This window comes from Somniosus microcephalus, chromosome 5, assembly GCF_052327205.1.
Source record: "Somniosus microcephalus isolate GS21.2 chromosome 5, FLI_Smic_1.0, whole genome shotgun sequence".
Classification (NCBI taxonomy): domain Eukaryota; kingdom Metazoa; phylum Chordata; class Chondrichthyes; order Squaliformes; family Somniosidae; genus Somniosus; species Somniosus microcephalus.
Genome location: NC_140991.1, coordinates 321,923,837 through 321,942,211, shown reverse-complemented (window position 1 = coordinate 321,942,211; position 18,375 = coordinate 321,923,837). Strand labels below are relative to the sequence as shown.

The 18,375-nt window shown below is 44.7% G+C and overlaps 1 protein-coding gene across 4 annotated transcripts in view; it reads left to right on the top strand.

Moving 5' to 3' along the window:
• Window positions 1-18,375, top strand: part of nphp3 (nephronophthisis 3) — a 99,330-nt gene that overhangs the window by 60,527 nt on the left and 20,428 nt on the right. For all 4 annotated transcript variants that reach the window (XM_085989329.1, XM_085989331.1, XM_085989328.1 and 1 more), the window contains 5 exons: window positions 3,406-3,549; window positions 4,059-4,156; window positions 12,698-12,800; window positions 15,023-15,105; window positions 16,980-17,118. In XM_085989329.1, coding sequence (XP_085845455.1) covers window positions 3,406-3,549; window positions 4,059-4,156; window positions 12,698-12,800; window positions 15,023-15,105; window positions 16,980-17,118 — 567 coding nt within the window. The remainder of the gene's footprint in view (window positions 1-3,405; window positions 3,550-4,058; window positions 4,157-12,697; window positions 12,801-15,022; window positions 15,106-16,979; window positions 17,119-18,375) is intronic.

Genomic DNA, 18,375 nt, shown 5'->3' with positions numbered 1-18,375 from the left:
ATTTAAAGGGGACTCCTCCTGCATTATAAGTGACAGCCATTTTGTGCCAATCCTTCTGTGTGAGAGACAAAGGCAGAGAGCTTTCTGCTTTGACTCAGCGCTCGCACAGGTACTTCTGGCTTCAGGCCAGAGCTTTGCACTTGGATTTCACTTTCAGTGCCATAGCCTTGAGCCGCCACATATACTGTAATGGGGGCTACAATGGGTGGAAACGTTGGCTTTCTGCATTGCATTCAAAGGGATCAGAGACGCCATGAGAGAGTGCCAGTCATGCCAGACGGAGAAGGGCCAACAGGTGTCGGCACAGGAGGCCTTACCCACCCAGGGTATACCGCCAGCAGTTCTCATATCTGAACATGTCTGAGGAGCAGTGTGTTCGGAGGCTGCGATTCAGAAGGGAGGTGGTCACTGAGATCTGCCACCTGCTTCGCAGAGATCTGCAGCCACAGCTGAGGAGCAGGACGTCTCTGTCGGTGGCAGTGAAGGTGACGGTGGCTCTCAACTTCTATGCCACCGGCTCCTTCCAATCCGCTACTGGGGACATTGCCAACATCTCCCAGTTCGCGGTACATTGCTGCATCCGACAGGTGAACAATGCCCTTTTCAGAAGGAAACGTCAGTACATCTCCTTCCCCATGACCCTGGACAAGCAGCAAGAGCGTACAATGGGATTTGGAAGAATAGCGGGCTTCCCCATGGTCCAGGGCGTAGAACTGATGAACCAGCATTGGTCAGGCCTTGCTTCAGGCCTGCAGTGCGCAGGGCATGGCAGCCAGACAAGTCCACCCTCCCCCTTTAAGAGCTGACCGGCGCCAGAGTGTCTGCCGTCAATCAGCAACTCGCCGCACCTGCGCTGCGCCCGCCCTCGGGGGTATCGCCCTGGACCGCCGGCTTAGCGCCTAATGATAGTCGTGCATCGCCTGTTTTAGCGCAGCAGCAACCTCTTGGGGCGATGCGACTGAATATCGGCAAAGGTGGCGCGAACTTGCGCCGGGCGCAAACTTTAGCGGCCGCCCGACTGTAGCGCCCCGAACGTGGCTATACTGAATTTCTAGGCCATAGAGTACAAAAGCCAGGCAGTTACGCTAAACGCATATAAAACACTAGTTTGGCCCCAGCTGGAGTATTGTGTCCAATTCTGGGCACCGCACTTCAGGAAGGACGTGAAGACTTTGGAGAGGGTACAGAAGAGGTTTACTGGAATGGTTCCAGGGATGAGGGATTACAGTTAACGTGGATATACTAGAGAAGCTGGGGTTGTTCTCCTTGGAGCAGAGAAGGACAAGAGGAGATTTGATAGAGGTGTTTAAAATCGCAAAGGATTCAGATAGAGTAAATAAAGAGAATCTGTTTCCAATGGCTGAAGGGTCGATAATGAGTGGGCACAGATTTAAGGTGATTGGCAAAAGAACCAGAGGCGACACGAGGAAAAATGATTTTCTGCAACGAGTGGATAAGGTTTGGAATGCACTGCCTGATAGGGCGGTGGATACAGATTCAATAGAAGCCTTCAAAGGGGAATTGGATAAATACTTGAAGGAGAAAAATTGCATTGATACGGGGAAAGAGCGGGGGAGTGGGACTGACTGGATTGCTCTTCGAAAGAGCCATTTTTCTTTTAAAGAACATTGCTTCTAAATGAAATGCACATCCATGGGATGGTCTTTCTTCATAGAAGGATCAATCTTGCAAGGTTGTGCTCGCGGTATGGAGCGTGCTCGAGGTGAGTGCAGATCACAGAATCGTGCACTCTTGGTTTTCCAGTAGTTAATTTGTTTGATCAGAAAATTTGGGGTTCTACAAATCAGGTGTACTAACCTCTGTAGTAGATTCCCATGGATTGGAGGGTAGCTAATGTTACCCCACTATTCAAAAAAGGTGGTAGAGAGAAAACGGGGAATTATAGACCGGTAAGCCTGACATCGGTAGTGGGGAAAATGCTAGAGGCCATTATAAAAGATGTAATAGCAGAGCACTTGGAAAACAGTGACAGGATCGGACAAAGTCAACATGGATTTACAAAAGGTAAATCGTGCTTGACTAATCTACTGGAATTTTTTGAGGATGTAACTGGTAGAATAGATAAGGGAGAACCAGTGGATGTGGATGTGGTGTATTTGGACTTTCAGAAGGCTTTCGATAAGGTCCCGCATAAGAGATCAGCGTGTAAAGTTAAGGCACATGGGATTGGGGGCAAGGTACTGACTTGGATAGAGAACTGGTTCGCAGACAGGAAGCAAAGAGTTGGAATAAACAGGTCTTTTTCCGAGTGGCAGGCAGTGACTAGTGGGGTACCACAGGGATCGGTCCTTGGACCCCAGCTATTCATTCACAATATATATAAATGATCTAGACGAGGGAACTAGATGTAATATCTCCAAGTTTGCAGACGACACAAAGCTGGGTGGGCGTGTGTGCTGTGAGGAGGATGCCGAGAAACTCCAGTATGATTTGGACAGGTTGGGTGATTGGGCAGAAGCATGGCAGATGCAGTATAATGTGGATAAATGCGAGGCTATCCACTTTGGTGGCAAAAACAGGAAGGCAGATTATTATCTGAATGGTAATAGATTGGGAGAAGGGGAAGTGCAATGAGACCTGGGTGTCCTTGTGCACCAGTCGCTGAAGGTAAGCATGCAGGTGCAGCAGGCGGTTAAGAAGGCAAATGGTATGTTGGCCTTCGTAGCGAGAGGGTTCGAGTACAATGACAGGGATGTCTTGCTGCAGTTTTACAGGGCCTTGGTGAGACCACACCTTAAGTATTGTGTGCAGTTTTGGTCACCTTATCTGAGGAAGGATGTTCTTGCCATGGAAGGAGTGCAGCGAAGATTCACCAGACTGATACCTGGGATGGCAGGAATGACTTATGAGGAGAGATTGGGTCGATTAGGCTTTTACTCGCTGGAGTTTAGAAGAATGGGAGGGGATCTCATTGAAACTTATAAAATTCTAACAGGACTAGACAGACTAGACGCAGGAAGGGTGTTCCCGATGGCCGGGGAGTCCAGAACCAGGGGTCACAGTCTAAGGATAAGGGGTATGCCATTTAGGACAGAGATGAGGAGGAATTTCTTCACCCAGAGAGTGGTGAACCTGTGGAATTCTCTACCATAGAAGGCAGTTGAGGCCAATTCATTAAATATATTCAAGAAGGAGTTAGATATATTTCTTAAGGCTAAAGGGATATGGGGAGAAAGCAGGGACAGGGTACTGAGTTTGGATGATCAGCCATGATCTCATTGAATGGTGGAGCAGGCTCGAGGGGCCGAATGGCCTACTCCTGCTCCTATCTTCTATGTTTCTATTCTCCAATCTGTTCTCCTGTGGAGCTAGGCTCCATGCCAGAGTGCAGCCTTGAAACATTGCCGATAATAATGCATGACTTATTTTCTTGTTCATTTCTAGCTGTTGCAGCATTCATGGTCCATGTCTGCCCTAGCACTGGATCCAAGTAAGTTACTGGAAGAGTTTCCCCGATGGCTGGAGAAACTCTCTGCACGCCACCAAGGCAGCATCATCATTATCATAGACTCCATTGACCAGATTGAGGTATGAATGAGACTAGAGGACCACAAATTCATTTCACCCGTTTTTAACACTTCAAAGTAATGGATAAATTTGTGTTTGCTCGGTTCTGGCACTGTAATTTATAGATTTATTTATAAGATATGGGGCCAAATTTTGCTGAAAAAATATCTGTCTGAATGACACACGAAGTTATTGATGCGCAAATTTGCACATTAATTACCCATTAAACTCGCCACAGAAAGTAAAGACTAGTAAGTAACAGCGTAAGTACCTTTTTAACAAAGCGATAATTGGCAATGACTTAAAAGCCGGTGAGCCAGCTGCGCGGGAGATCGAGAGCGCTGTGCAGCCACGCAGCTTAAAGGGAACATTGGTAGAATGTATCATGCCTTAAAGTGGAAGACATCACTATTGACTTTTTCACTGGAACAATCCTACAGTTAAATTTGAACTAAGGATTGTGCACTTGGTGCGTTAGGAAAAGGCGCTACATCCATTGGAAAATCATTGTTGCATTTATGTACTTTTAGCAAGCTGAACGGCATATGAAGTGGCTGATTGATCCATTGCCTGTCAACGTAAGGGTAATTGTTTCTGTAAATGTGGAAACTTGTCCCCAAGCATGGAGGTTAGTTACTGAATGTTTCGTAGAGTTTGTTGCTATTTTTTTAATTGAACTTTGTAATACAGGAAACTTTGAGTTATCCGGAGGCGAACCGTCCGGCAAGCTGGAGCCACCGGCAAAAATCAGGAGCCGTTTTTTATTCTTTTCGTTTATTTTCTTTGCTTTTTTTGAACAGTCAAGCTGTGCAAGGTCTGTAGCTAAGCAACAGCTTCAGCTACAGACGCTACAGAGACGCTTGCCGACTGTTTAGAGGCTTCGGTTTGTTGATTCATATGGAAAATCTCCGTATGTTTCAACATTAGCTCTGGAGTGTACGGCAGTTTGGAGTGTATGGCAGCAGCTCAGTCCCGTCGGTGCCGGATAGCACAAAGTTTCCTGTACTCATTCTACTTGAATCCAGTGATTTAATCTCAATGCAAAACATTACCGTCTTTATTTTGCTTTTTGTATTTGACAAACTGCTAGTTTTCTGTGGGCTAGTAAGTTAAGTTGTACTCATACACATTATGGGGGTGAAGAAATCCTGATAGCTCATGGGTCATCCCAGAGAATAAAACTCTTCCAATCTTCCTCCTGTAGCTGCAATAAGAAATAGGAGCAGGAGTAGGCCATTTGGCCCTTCGAGCCTGCTCCTCACTTGAATACTAAATGCGAGGACCTAATAGAGTTCTTTGTGTCTAAAGTTGAGGCAGTCAACTCTGCTTCCTCTCCTTACCCTGCCCCACATTCTTCCAACGTAGCTCTCATTCACCCCAATCTGTAGCTTCTCTTCAGTGAAAACCACCACGCCTTCAAAACTTGTCAGTCCACCTTCTAACCACCTAACTTCTCTTCTTGGCCATGCATTTGCAAACATTGTCAACATTTCCCTATCCTCTTGACACTCTCCACCCCTTTCAACACTGCCATCATTACCCCTCCACATAAAAAGCCCACCCTCAATTTCTGCATTCTCTCTAATTAAGCCCTTTTTCCAATTTGTCTTTTTTCAGGGTTCTTGAACACATCGCCATTACTCAACTGTGTGCTTATCTGTCTCACCATTCCCTGATGGAGTCCCCCCTCAATTCCAGTTTCCAACCTTCCCACAGAATCATCAAAGTCCTTTGTGACTGTAACCATGGTTCACTGTACTATATGTCTTCAACCTTTTTGACTCCCTACTTACTTACTTTGACAGTGTTGACTGTTCATTTTTCTCTCTTGAATCTCCTCCACGGCCCATCTCCACATCACTGTTTTCTTCTGGTTTCAGCAACAACTCTCATGTACAAAAAAGACACAGTATAGAGGTAGAATAAGAGGAATGGATGCCAAACATGGCAGAGGTTGGGAGAAGTGATTCAAGGTTAGATCATAAAGGTGGATTTAGAGAAGGTTTTTAAACAGAGGCGAGGAATAAAGAGTTGGGATATTTTAGGATGCAGTTCCAGAAGTGACTAAAAGCTCTGCTACCAATGGTAGGGGGGAGGTGAGGAGTAATGCCCAGGAACAACAGTCATAAGATCGAAAGCTGAAGGAAGTTACTGTGTAGGGAGTTGCGAGGCTACAGGACAATTTGAAGGTGAGGACAATGATTTAAAATTTGATGTGTTAGGGGACAGGAAGTTAATGTATTTCATCAACATTGGGGATGATGAGCAAGTGCAGCATGGCTAGGAATTTTAGCAGCAGAGGGGTGTGGGATTGCGAGATGGGGCAGAGGGGAGCAAAGTTACGGAGGTGGAAGTTAGCAGTCTTAGTGATAAAGAAAATGTGAGATATGAAACTCATCTCTGGATCAAGCACAATGCCTGAGGTTGAAAATGGTTTTCTTCAGCCTGAATGAGTGGCCAGGGTGGGACTAAATCAATGGTCAGGGCATTGAGTCGATGATGAGGACTGAAAATGATGGCTTTGATCTTCCTGATGTTCAGCTGAAGGTGTTTGTAATTCATTAAGTGTGACAGCATGGAAATGGTCATATGGTTGAGAGAAATGGTAGAGATGGGTGTCACCAGCAGATGTATGACAGCTGACTCTGACTGCACATCCTGCCACCCAGGGAAAGGGCATAGATGAGAAAGAGGAGGACACCAAGGATAGAGATGATGGTTTGGGTGGGGGGGGAGAGGGAGTGTGGGGGAAGAGATAGGAGATGATGGTTTGGGTGGGGGGAGAGAGAACGTGTGGGAAGAGATAGGAGGTGATGGTTTGGGTCGGGGAGAGGGAGCGTGGGGGAAGAGATGGGAGATGATGGTTTGGGTGGGGGGAGAGAACGTGGGGGAAGAGATAGGAGGTGATGGTTTGGGTGGGGGAAGAGATAGGAGATGATGGTTTGGGTGGGGGGGAGAGGGAGCGTGGGGGAAGAGATAGGAGATGATGGTTTGGGTGGGGGGAGAGAGAACGTGGGGGAAGAGATAGGAGATGATGGTTTGGGTGGGGGGAGAGGGAGCGTGGGGGAAGAGATAGGAGATGATGGTTTGGGTGGGGGGAGAGAACGTGGGGGAAGAGATAGGAGGTGATGGTTTGGGTGGGGGAAGAGATAGGAGATGATGGTTTGGGTGGGGGGGAGAGGGAGCGTGGGGGAAGAGATAGGAGATGATGGTTTGGGTGGGGGGAGAGAGAACGTGGGGGAAGAGATAGGAGATGATGGTTTGGGTGGGGGGAGAGGGAGCATGGGGGAAGAGATAGGAGATGATGGTTTGGGTGGGGGAGAGGGAGCGTGGGGGAAGAGATAGGAGATGATGGTTTGGGTGGGGGGAGAGGGAGCGTGGGGGAAGAGATAGGAGATGATGGTTTGGGTGGGGGAGAGGGAGCGTGGGGGAAGAGATAGGAGATGATGGTTTGGGTGGGGGGAGAGAGAACGTGGGGGAAGAGATAGGAGATGATGGTTTGGGTGGGGGGAGAGAGAACGTGGGGGAAGAGATAGGAGATGATGGTTTGGGTGGGGGAGAGGGAGCGTGGGGGAAGAGATAGGAGATGCCATTGATGGAAATGCATTGGCTTTGTCCAGATAGATAGAGGTGGAACAATACAAGGGCTGTCCCAAAGCGTTGAACAAAAGTGGAGAGTTGGTGGAGGTCATGGTCAACCATGCCAAATGCTGCAGAGGGACTAAGCTGGACAAGGAGGGATAGTGGTTAGCACTGTTGCCTCACAGCGCCAGGGACCCGGGTTCGAATCCGGCCTCTGGTGACTGTCTGTGTGGAGTTTGCACATTCTCCCAGTGTTTGCGTGGGTTTCCTCCGGGTGCTCCGGTTTCCTCCCACAGTCCAAAGATGTGCGGGTTAGGTTGATTGGCTATGATAAATTGACCCTTAGTGTTAGGGGGATTAAATACGTGGGGTTACGGGGATAGGGTGGGATATGTGTTGGTGTAGGGGTTTACGGGGAACGGGTGGGATATGTCGGTGCAGGCTCGATGGACCGAAATGGCCTCTATCTGCACTGTGGGGTTTCTGTGATTTCTGTGAAAATGCCACGGCCGCAGTCATACATGGCCAAATTCACAAATGATGCGCTAAGACTAATGTAGTGCTGAGATGGGTGGAAGCTGGACTGGAGGGATTTGAACAGGGAGATTTGGGAAAGATGGGCACAGAGTTAAGAGGTGATGACATGCTTGAGGACCTTGGTAAGTAAAAGGAGGTTAGATTATGGATGGGGTGAGCATGGTTTTTCTGAGTGGGAATGATGACTGGGAGGGAAGAGGGGCTTTAATAATCTCAGCTGCCATGGGGGCCAGAAGAGGTAGTTGATTGATCAGGAATGGGAGGGAATCAAAGGAGCAGGAGATAGGTCTTATGGAAGCGATGAATTTGGAAAGGGTGAGAGAGGAGATGGAGTAACTGCAGAGCGATGAAAATCTGGAACTCTCCCGAAGAAGGCTGTTGAGACTAGGTCAATTGAAATTTGCAAGACTACGCGTGATAGTTTTTGGTCAGGTAAGATTATCAAGGGATCTGCTATAAAGGCAGGTGAATGGAGTTGAGGCACAGATCAGCCGTGATCTCATTGAATGGCGGAACAGGCTCGAAGGGTTGAATGGCCTCCTCCTGTTCCTATGATGATTGTGGGCTGTGGTTCAATTTCACACTGAGCCGTGCATTTATTAACTGAGCCATCAGAATTGTTTTTCACAGATTTGTTTGTTAAATGTTACCTGTGATTTTAGTAAGGCCTCTTGAGAGGGGATTTAAAGTAAGAACTCTTGAAAGCAGGTGAGCTCGCAAACAATTTTTTAATGGCACTGATTCGGTGGTTGACCCCAGGCCATTGCTGGGAGCCCTGCATCGAATAATTCAGAATAGATAGCAAGAGTATTCCAGTAAGGTCCTTAGCCACAATCCGCGTGAGATCATTCGCAGCTAAAGTCATCTGTTCACATACAAAAACTAGCAACATTTTGAAAGCATAATTAGCAGCTCTGAAATATTGCTAATTTTTCAGATCTCTTTGTACTTCAAGTAAATTTCTGTACTTTGCCAAAAAATCCATTAGTGAAAAATGTCTTCCCTTCACTGTGAACTCGGGTTCCTTCTCTGTCTGCGTAGGTTCCTGACAGTGGGCCAAAAGATAAAATGACAAGATTTTCCGTGGTTTCTTTGTGCCTGAAACACCCAGCAGCATGAAGGGGACAACTGGTTAAATAACAAAAGATGTGATTGCACTAGAGGGGGTGCAGAGGAGATTTACCAGGATGTGATTGCACTAGAGAGGGTGCAGAGGAGATTTACCAGGATGTGATTGCACTAGAGAGGGTGCAGAGGAGATTTACCAGGATGTTGCCAGGACTGGAGAATTTTAGCTATGAGGAAAGACTGGATAGGCTGGGGTTCTTTTCTTTGGAACAGAGGAGGCTGAGGGGAGATTTAATTGAGGTTTAGGACCTATTTCCCTTAGCAGAGAGGTCAATAACCAGGGGGCAGAGATTTAAAGTAATTGGTAGAAGGATTAGAGGGGAGTTGAGGAGAACTTTTTTCACCCAGAGGGTGGTGGGGGTCTGGAACTCAGTGCCTGAAAGGGTGGGAGAGGCAGAAACCCTGAAATCATTTAAAAAGTACTTGGATATGCACTTGAAGTGTCGTAACCTACAGGGCTACGGACCAAGAGCTGGAAAGTGGGATTAGGCTGGAGAGCTCTTTCGGCCGGCACAGACACAATGGGCCGAATGGCCTTATGTGCTCTAAATTACTATGATTTTATGACTCTATACACTTTCTCCATTATCTTTTTCCCCTTTCTATTCCTGATTTGCTTAAGCAGGGATCAGTGATGCTCGTAAACAGTAACTTAAAAGAAATGAAAGTGACCAATTCGATGAATGCAATACTGGAGAAATTGGGGCTGGGGCAAGAATTGGGATTATTTTTAAAATTTTTAAATTTGTATTGAGGTTTAAGCAGCATCTATCTATATATCCATAATATGTAATCTCTTGCATTTTTTGAGCTGGTAAAGGTATAATACCTCCACTATATTGAGATCAGTGGTAACACCAGAACAGTAATATCTATTATTCTTACCTGCACTCAAGGTGACGCAGATTGAAAAACTGCCAATGTAACGCCCTTATTTAAAAAGGGAGGCAGACAAAAGGCTGGAAACTATAGACCAGTTAGCCTAACATCTGTGGTTGGTAAAATGTTGGAGTCCATTATTAAGGAAGCAGTAACAGGACATTTGGATAAGCATAATTTAATCGGACAGAGCCAGCATGGTTTTACGAAGGGGAAGTCGTGTTTGACAAATTTGCTCGAATTCTTTGAGGACGTAGCAAACAGGGTGGATAAAGGGGAACCAGTGGATGTGGTGTATTTGGACTTCCAGAAGGCATTTGACAAGGTGCCACACAAAAGATTACTGCACAAGATAAAAAATCACGGGATTGGGGACAATGTACTGGCATGGGTGGAGGATTGGCTATCTAACAGAAAACAGAGAGTTGGGATAAATGGTTCATTCTCTGGTTGGCAATCAGTAACTAGTGGTGTTCCGCAGGGGTCAGTGCTGGGACCCCAACTCTTTACAATCTATATTAACGATTTGGAGGAAGGGACCGAGTGCAACATATCCAAGTTTGCCGATGATACAAAGATAGGAGGGAAAGCAGTGAGTGAGGAGGACATAAAAAACCTGCAAAAGGACATAGACAGGCTGGGTGAGTGGGCAAAAATTTGGCAGATGGAATATAATGTTGGAAAGTGTGAGGTTATGCGCTTTGGCAGAAAAAATCAAAGAGCAAGTTATTATCTAAATGGAGAGAAACTGCAAAGTGTTACAGTACAAAGGGATCTGGGGGTCCTGGTGCATGAAACACAGAAGGTTAGTATGCAGGTACAGCAGGTGATCAGGAAGGCCAATGGAATGTTGGCTTTTATTGCAAGGGGGATGGAGTATAAAAGCAGGGAAGTCTTGCTGCAGTTATACAGGGTACTGGTGAGGCCACACCTGGAATACTGCATACAGTTTTGGTTTCCATATTTAAGAAAATATATACTTGCTCTCGAGGCAGTTCAGAGAAGGTTCACTCGGTTGATTCCGGAGATGAGGGGGTTGACTTATGAGGAAAGGTTGAGTAGGTTGGGCCTCTACTCATTGGAATTCAGAAGAATGAGAGGCGATCTTATTGAAACATATAATATTGTGAGGGGGCTTGATCGGGTGGATGCGGTGAGGATGTTTCCACTGATGGGTGAGACTAGAACTAGGGGGCATAATCTTAGAATAAGGGGCTGCCCTTTCAAAACTGAGATGAGGAGAAACCTCTTCACTCAGAGGGTAGTAAATCTATGGAATTTGCTACCTCAGAGAGTTGTGGAAGCTGCGACATTAAATAAATTTAAAACGGAGATAGACAGTTTCCTAGCTGACAAGGGAATAAGGGGTTACGGGGAGAGGGCAGGGAAGTGGACGTGAGTATAAGTTCGGATCAGCCATGATCCTATTGAATGGCGGAGCAGGCCCGAGGGGCCGTATGGCCTACTCCTGCTCCTACTTCTTATGTTCTTATGTAATCTTTCTCAGCCTGTTTTGTCAGCTTCTCCTGCCCAGTATTGCTGTCACCTGCCTCGTTTTTATCCCACCCCATGTTCAATCAATATATTTAAGATAGAACAGGTCCAGGAAACTATGGACTAGTCAGCTCAATATCAGTGGTAGGAAAGATAATGGAATCCCTACTAAAGGAGAAAATAGAAAACCAGCTAGAAACCAAAAATATAATAATGAATAGTCAGCATGGATTTCAAAAGGGAAAGTCTTGCTTGACCAACCCCATTGAATTCTTTGAAGAGATAATAGAGAGTAGACAAGGGTAATGTAGTAGATGTAATAAATCTAGATTTCCAAAAGACTTTCAATAAGGTACCACATAATAAACTAATGAATAAGGTCAGAGCATGCGGAGTCAGGGGACAAGTAGCAGAATGGATATCTAGCTGGCTGCAAGACAAAGCAGAGAGTAGGGGTAAAGGGTTGCTGTTCAGAGTGGCAGAAGGTGGAAAGTGGTGTCCCACAAGGATCAGTGCTGGGACCACTGTTGTTCACAATTTATATTAACGATTTAGACTTTGGAATTAAAAATACATTTTCTAACAACACCAAATTGGGGGGATAGTCAACACTGAGGAGGACTGCAACAAATTATAGGAAGACATTAATAAACTTGCAGAATGGGCATATAATTGGCAAATGTGTTATTACATTTTGGTAAAAATAAAGAGGTCACATATTGGAAAATAAATGTCTAAATGGGGTAGAGGAGCAAAGGGATCTGGGAGTAGAAATACACAAATCACTAAAAGTAACGATGCAGGTTAATAAGGCCATTAAAAAAAAAAGCAAACCAAGCACTAGGGTTTATTGCTAGAGGAATAGAATTGAAAAGTAGTGAAGTTATGCTAAACCTGTATCGAACCTTGCTTGGCCCACACTGGGAGTGCTATGTACAGTTCTGGTTGCCATATTATAAAAAGGATATAGAGGCATTGGCGAGGGTGCAAAAAAGATCTACAAGGATGATACCAGAACTATGAGGTTATACCTATCCGGAAAGGATGAACAGGCTGGGTCTCTTGTCTCTTGAAAAAAGAAGGCTGAGGGGTGACCTAATAGAGGTCTTTAAAATTATGAAAGGTTTTGATCGAGTAGACAGAGAGTGTTTCCACTTGTGGGGAAGAGCAAAACTAAAGGTCATCAATATAAGACAGTCACCAAGAAATCAAATAGGGAATTCAGGAGAAACTACTTTACCCAGAGAGTGGTGAGAATGTGGAACTCGCTACCACAGGGAGTAGTTGAGGCGAATAAAGGGGAAGCTAAATAAACACGAGGGAGAAGGGAATAGAGGGTTCTGCTGATAGAGTTAGATGAGGAAAGATGGGAGGAAGCTCGAGTGGAACATAAACACTGGCATGGACTGGTTGGGTCGAATGGCCTGTTCCTGCGCTATATGCTAAAAGGTGATTTGAAAAGATATGGTGAGATAGTGACCTTTGGACCTTGTGCACCAGTTGGTGAAACGGAAAGATGTCACCCACCTGTTAATCTTGCTTCAATCAGGTTATGGCCAACTCTACATCTTGACCCACTGAGCCCGAAGGATGTCAAGACTCTGATTAACCTGGAATGCTGCAACGCTGATGTGAAACTGAGCCGAGAGCAGGTTTGTGCTCCAGTGCCTCGTTTAGCTAGTCAGAGCTTCGGCTTGTGCCTGGAATGCTGTTCCTTGCACCCTGGAGAAATAATAAACCTTAAATAAAATATGCCTCCTGTTTAAAACATGTTTGTTTGCGTAAACTGAAGTGTTTACAAATTATAGTTGGAATTTATGATCTTTAAAATATAAACTTTGATCATTTGGTAAATCTGCACACATTACCTTTCATTTTAAAGTGGATTGAATGAAGAAATGCGTTTCCAATAAATTGAATTCTTTCAGCAGCATTGAAAAGGAAGAGACTCGAGCGGTGAGAGGCCAGTGGAATGTGAGAGGTCAGGAAGAGTAGTGTGGAGTTCAGCCTCCGTGTAGTTGGAGTATTTTTTTTTGTCTATAATTAATACAGGAAACTTTGTGCTATCCGGCACCCACGAGACCGAGCTGCTGCCGTTGCCTCAAAACTTCCGTACTCTCCAGAGTTAATGTTGAGAGATACGGAGATTCTTATCTCCGTATTTGACAACAAACACTGTTGCTTAGCAACAGCTTCTAAACACTCGGGTGTGGCCCTAAAGCTCTTTAGCTGAAGCTGTTGCTATAGCTACAGACCTTGCACAGCTTGACTGTTCAAACAAAGCAAAAAAACAAACAAAAAGAATAAAAAACGGCTGCTGATTTTTGCCGGTGGCTCCAGATTGCCAGATAGCTCACCTCCGGATAGCACAAAGTTTCCTGTACTTGTGCAAAGTTTAGCAATTAGACTTTGACTTTTGAGAGAATTTGGTGCAAGTGGGAATTCAGTCTCAACACCATCTACATTTTAAACCCTGCTTCACCTGGAGACGACACTTGGTCTTGATTCCTCAGGTATAGCACCATAGAAGTTAGACTAAAGAAAGAATGGAGAATTTCGAAAGTGTTGTGGGGTGGTGAAAGGGAATGTATTTAACATTTTATATACCTTGATGGTGTCTCCCCTCCCTTTCCCTCCCATAAATGCCTTATTTTTTGCGTTTTGAGCTTCTCTAACCTTCCCTCATTGCTCCTCTCCACTAGGGATCAATCCTTTTCCTTCTGTCTGAACCTTTTCTGGTACCCTTATGTCCTTTTTGTGGTGTGGTGATCGGAACTGAACACCATACTCCAAATACGATCTGACCGTGCATTGCAACCCAATCCTTGCCTTCTTTGTCGACCTCTCCCTCCGCCGGCACTTCTCCAGTATGCTTCTTATACACCTACAGCTAGCCCCTTTGCTCCAGTGTCTCTCCTACTGACTTCAATCCCTGTGAGCACCTGAATCCGACTCTCCAATTCCACTGTTCTTCTGCTCCGTGTTTAATCAACAGTTTTCACAATGATAGGCCTGTCTGAACTGCTTAACTCTGCCTATTGGAAACAAGTGGCAGTATTCACAGGCCATTGCTCTCAGTTCATCTTCCACATCCCAGTGCAACAAAGGCCCTGATCTAAAACTATTCATAAACGACGTACAACTTTAAAATACCCTTTCAGCAACTTAGTACATCATTTAGTTAATTTAAAACTCCCTCCTTTCTCCGCTGCACTCCAGGTTCCTGCCTGGCTGCATACCAATGTTCCCTCTTTTTTTGATGCGCGATCCCTTTAAATTTGCTGGGTGGCTGCACTGGACCTCCCGATTGATACACGGCCGTGCACCTTAGTGGGAAAGTTGCTGCATACCCAAACTGCTCACGCTCCAACGAACCACCACCGATTTCCCCGCTAACCTCACACTGCTGCTCAGAATTCCAACCCTGGAGAGTTAATTAAATGGATAATTTTACAGTCACAGTAGTTTGAAACGTGTGTTTTTGTTAGAAATGATTGCTTGGAATTCCCTGATTGCTCAGCAAGTTGATCCAGAGAGTATCTGAGTCACCAGGACCAGGAAGCTCCAAAGTCTGATCCCTGCTCTTTGCGGGGTTGGCTGCTTTCAGTCAGAGCAGCACTGAACACTGCTCAATGCTGCAGTTTGTGTTTGTGGGGGCTTTAATTGAGGACACAGTTGGACTCAGCGAGATGCCTGCTAAGCTGAATGACGCTTGTTGTCTAGGGTTGCACATGAATGGCAGCACTTGGGTGATGCAGCCAAGGATAACTGGCCGCTGTGGAACCATACCTTGAGCGAAGGAAGGGATGAAATTGGTGAGGAAATGAAATGTTTGTTTACTTGTTTTGTTTTGAATGTCATTAATGAATTGTAGGGGAAGAGGCTGGAGAAACACTGTAGATCTGCGACTACATGCAACGCACTATACGTTACGCTTCTGGCCAAAATGATCACGAGGTGAGAGACATCCGTTTACATGTTTACATATTGTATACTTTTTGTCTTTGTGCAATATGTATGTTTGTCCTGTAAAGTGCTTTCAAATTTGACTAATTGTTCTTGCATGAGTGGGAAATTCTACCGCAACCAGTTTTAAATTTGAGACAAATACAGGCAGCTGCATAGGTCCAGTACTTCTAATCTAGCGCCCTCAGTTTTAATCTTAGTCGTGTCTGCCTTAAACTCATCAACTTGAGCTTTGCTCGCTCTATGTCGCTGCAGTTTGGACATTATACAATTCATCAACAGGTGCAGTTTGAAGTTATGCTATATTTCTTCCCGCTCAAAGTTTTGCTTTTAAGTGGCAATCTCTACTTCCCGCTATCATACATACTCATAAGAAGTAGGAGTAGGAGTAGGCCATACGGCCCCTCGGGCTTGCTCCGCCATTCAATAGGATCATGGCTGATCCGAATCTAGACTCACGTCCACTTCCCTGCCCTCTCCCCGTAACCCCTAATTCCCTTATCAGCTAGGAAACTGTCTATCTCCGTTTTAAATTTATTTAATGTCACAGCTTCCACAGCTCTCTGAGGTAGCAAATTCCATAGATTCTGAGTGAAGAAGTTTCTCCTCATCTCAGTTTTGAAATGGCAGCCCCTTATTCTAAGATTATGCCCCCTAGTTCTAGCCTCACCCATCAATGGAAACATCCTCCCCGCATCCACCCGATCAAGCCCCCTCACAATCTTATGTTTCGATAAGATCGCCTCTCATTCTTCTGAATTCCAATGAGTAGAGGCCCAACCTACTCAACCTTTCCTCATAAGTCAACCCCCTCATCTCCGGAATCAACCGAGTGAATCTTCTCTGAACTGCCTCGAGAGCAAGTATATCTTTTCTTAAATATGGAAACCAAAACTGTACGCAGTATTCCAGGTGTGGCCTCACCAGTACCCTGTATAACTGAAGCAAGACTTCCCTGCTTTTATACTCCATCCCCCTTGCAATAAAAGCCAAGATTCCATTGGCCTTCCTGATCACCTGCTGCACCTGTATACTAACCTTCTGTGTTTCATGCACCAGGACCCCCAGATCCCTTTGTACTGTAGCACTTTGCAGTTTCTTTCCATTTAGATAATAACTTGCTCTTTGATTTTTTCTGCCAAAGTGCATAACCTCACACTTTCCAACATTATATTGCATCTGCCAAATTTCTGCCCACTCACTTAGCTTGTCTATGTCCTTTTGCAGGTTTTTTATGTCCTCCTCACTCACTGCTTTCCCTCCCATCTTTGTATCGTCGGCAAACTTGGATACGTTGCACTTGGTCCCCTCCTCCAAATCGTTAATATAGATTGTAAAGAGTTGGGGTTCCAGCACTGACCCCTGCGGAACACCACTAGTTACTGATTGCCAACCCGAGAATGAACCATTTATCCCCACTCTCTGTTTTCTGTTAGATAGCCAATCTTCCACCCATGCCAGTATATTACCCCCAATCCCGTGATTTTTTATCTTGTGCAGTAATCTTTTGTGTGGCACCTTGTCAAATGCCTTTTGGAAGACCAAATACACCACATCCACTGGTTCCTCTTCCATTGCTGCAGCTACTGGGCCCAGTACAAATTTAGTATGAATTATTGACGTAATCTGTAATGGAATTCTTTAATGTCCTTGAATATAATGTGCATACAGATGCATTAGGTTAGAGGTCACAGTATATAATCTCTCTGTGTCGTACACTTTGTGTGGTTCCCAAAGTTGGTGTTGTAAAAGAGAATGTGCTGCAGTTGCTCTGCTGCAGTTGCTCTAAGTTCAGGAAAAGCTCAACATATTTAAACGCCGCAGTGGTACTGATATTGAGTTTAACTCTGCTTGTCTTTATTTAGTGCCAAAGGCCTGGAAGACATTGACAATATTCTGCAGCAATGTTTTCAGTGTCAGGATACTGTGTCTCTGTATAGGCTTGTGCTGCAATCTGTACAACAATCGCTGCCTACTGATGGGGACAGGCAGCTGATGAGAGAGGTGAGGAATATCATGGAAATATGAGCAATAGTCAACATGTTCATTTTAATTCTGAGAAAAGAATACATGTGAAGTTAGATTGTTGCGTGCTTAAAAAAATAGTTCCACAAGGAGAGGGCAAGGTTTATTGGTATTAAATTAGAATGTAAAAAATAAACCCCGCATTGGAATAAATAACTGAAACAAATTGAACATCTGAATAAAATAGTAATGTTTCCTCGAATTTATGGAGCTTTGTAATAGCGTGTTATCAATCGTGCTGGGTATAGTTTAACAACTGTGTAATCCTCATTTCAAGTATTTCAACAGGATGTCAATAGCTGCCACATGTAAGGAGCAATGGCAGACTGGCAATCAATAAAGATTTCTCTGCAATCCACTGTGTGGAACACTCCAATCACGTTTTGACATACAGTTTGTGGGAGATGCAATAGGGTGACCGTCTACTGTCACATCCCAAAAGAACACAATGGAGATCAATGCAAAAGGATGAAATGACAATCCCCCAAAAAACTGCTTTGTGTCTTGGGGTCAGTTGCCATGCAACATAGCCTGGAAGCTTCCCCGGATATAAAAAGTTATTAAGTTGGTTGTGAAGCACCTTGCAATGCCCTAATGTGAGCCCACAAGCCTTGTGGTTAAATTTGCAATTTCGATATTTTTATGGAGCCATTATACGCACGGTTTGCTGACCCCACAGAATTTTAGCACTTGTGCCATTTTAAAATGACAATTTAGCTGCTTGAGAAGTGCAAATAGGCGTTAACTACAACGCTGTCATAAATGGCTGGTTTCTTTTGTTCCTGCTAATGGATTTGGATTTTTTTAAAAATCTTGTCCACGTCAAAATAGTGCTGATTTAGGATTGCCAAATTTCCTGAAATTTTGGAAATTAAGCCCGTTTTCTTAAAAAGGAAAATATATTGTTAAATTCACAAATGTATCTGGAGAAGAAAAAGAAGTGTTATAGGCACATTTTTTATTCCCATTGCCCAATTTCCCCCCCGCCCCACTCAAATGTTAACATGATTTAAAACTGCTGTGTGCAGTATCACTTATTTTGTTTCGGAACGTGCAAAGCATAGCTCATGATTGTCATCTGATGAGCATGAGGAATTTGCATGGGTTAAGAGCAATTTTGAGTGGTTGGAGTACATATTTAAGCTTTTTATAACATACTGGATTTGAATTATATTAAACCAAAGCCTTTTCTGTTCTAAATAAGTGAGTATGTATTTTCTAACATCGATCTTTTAA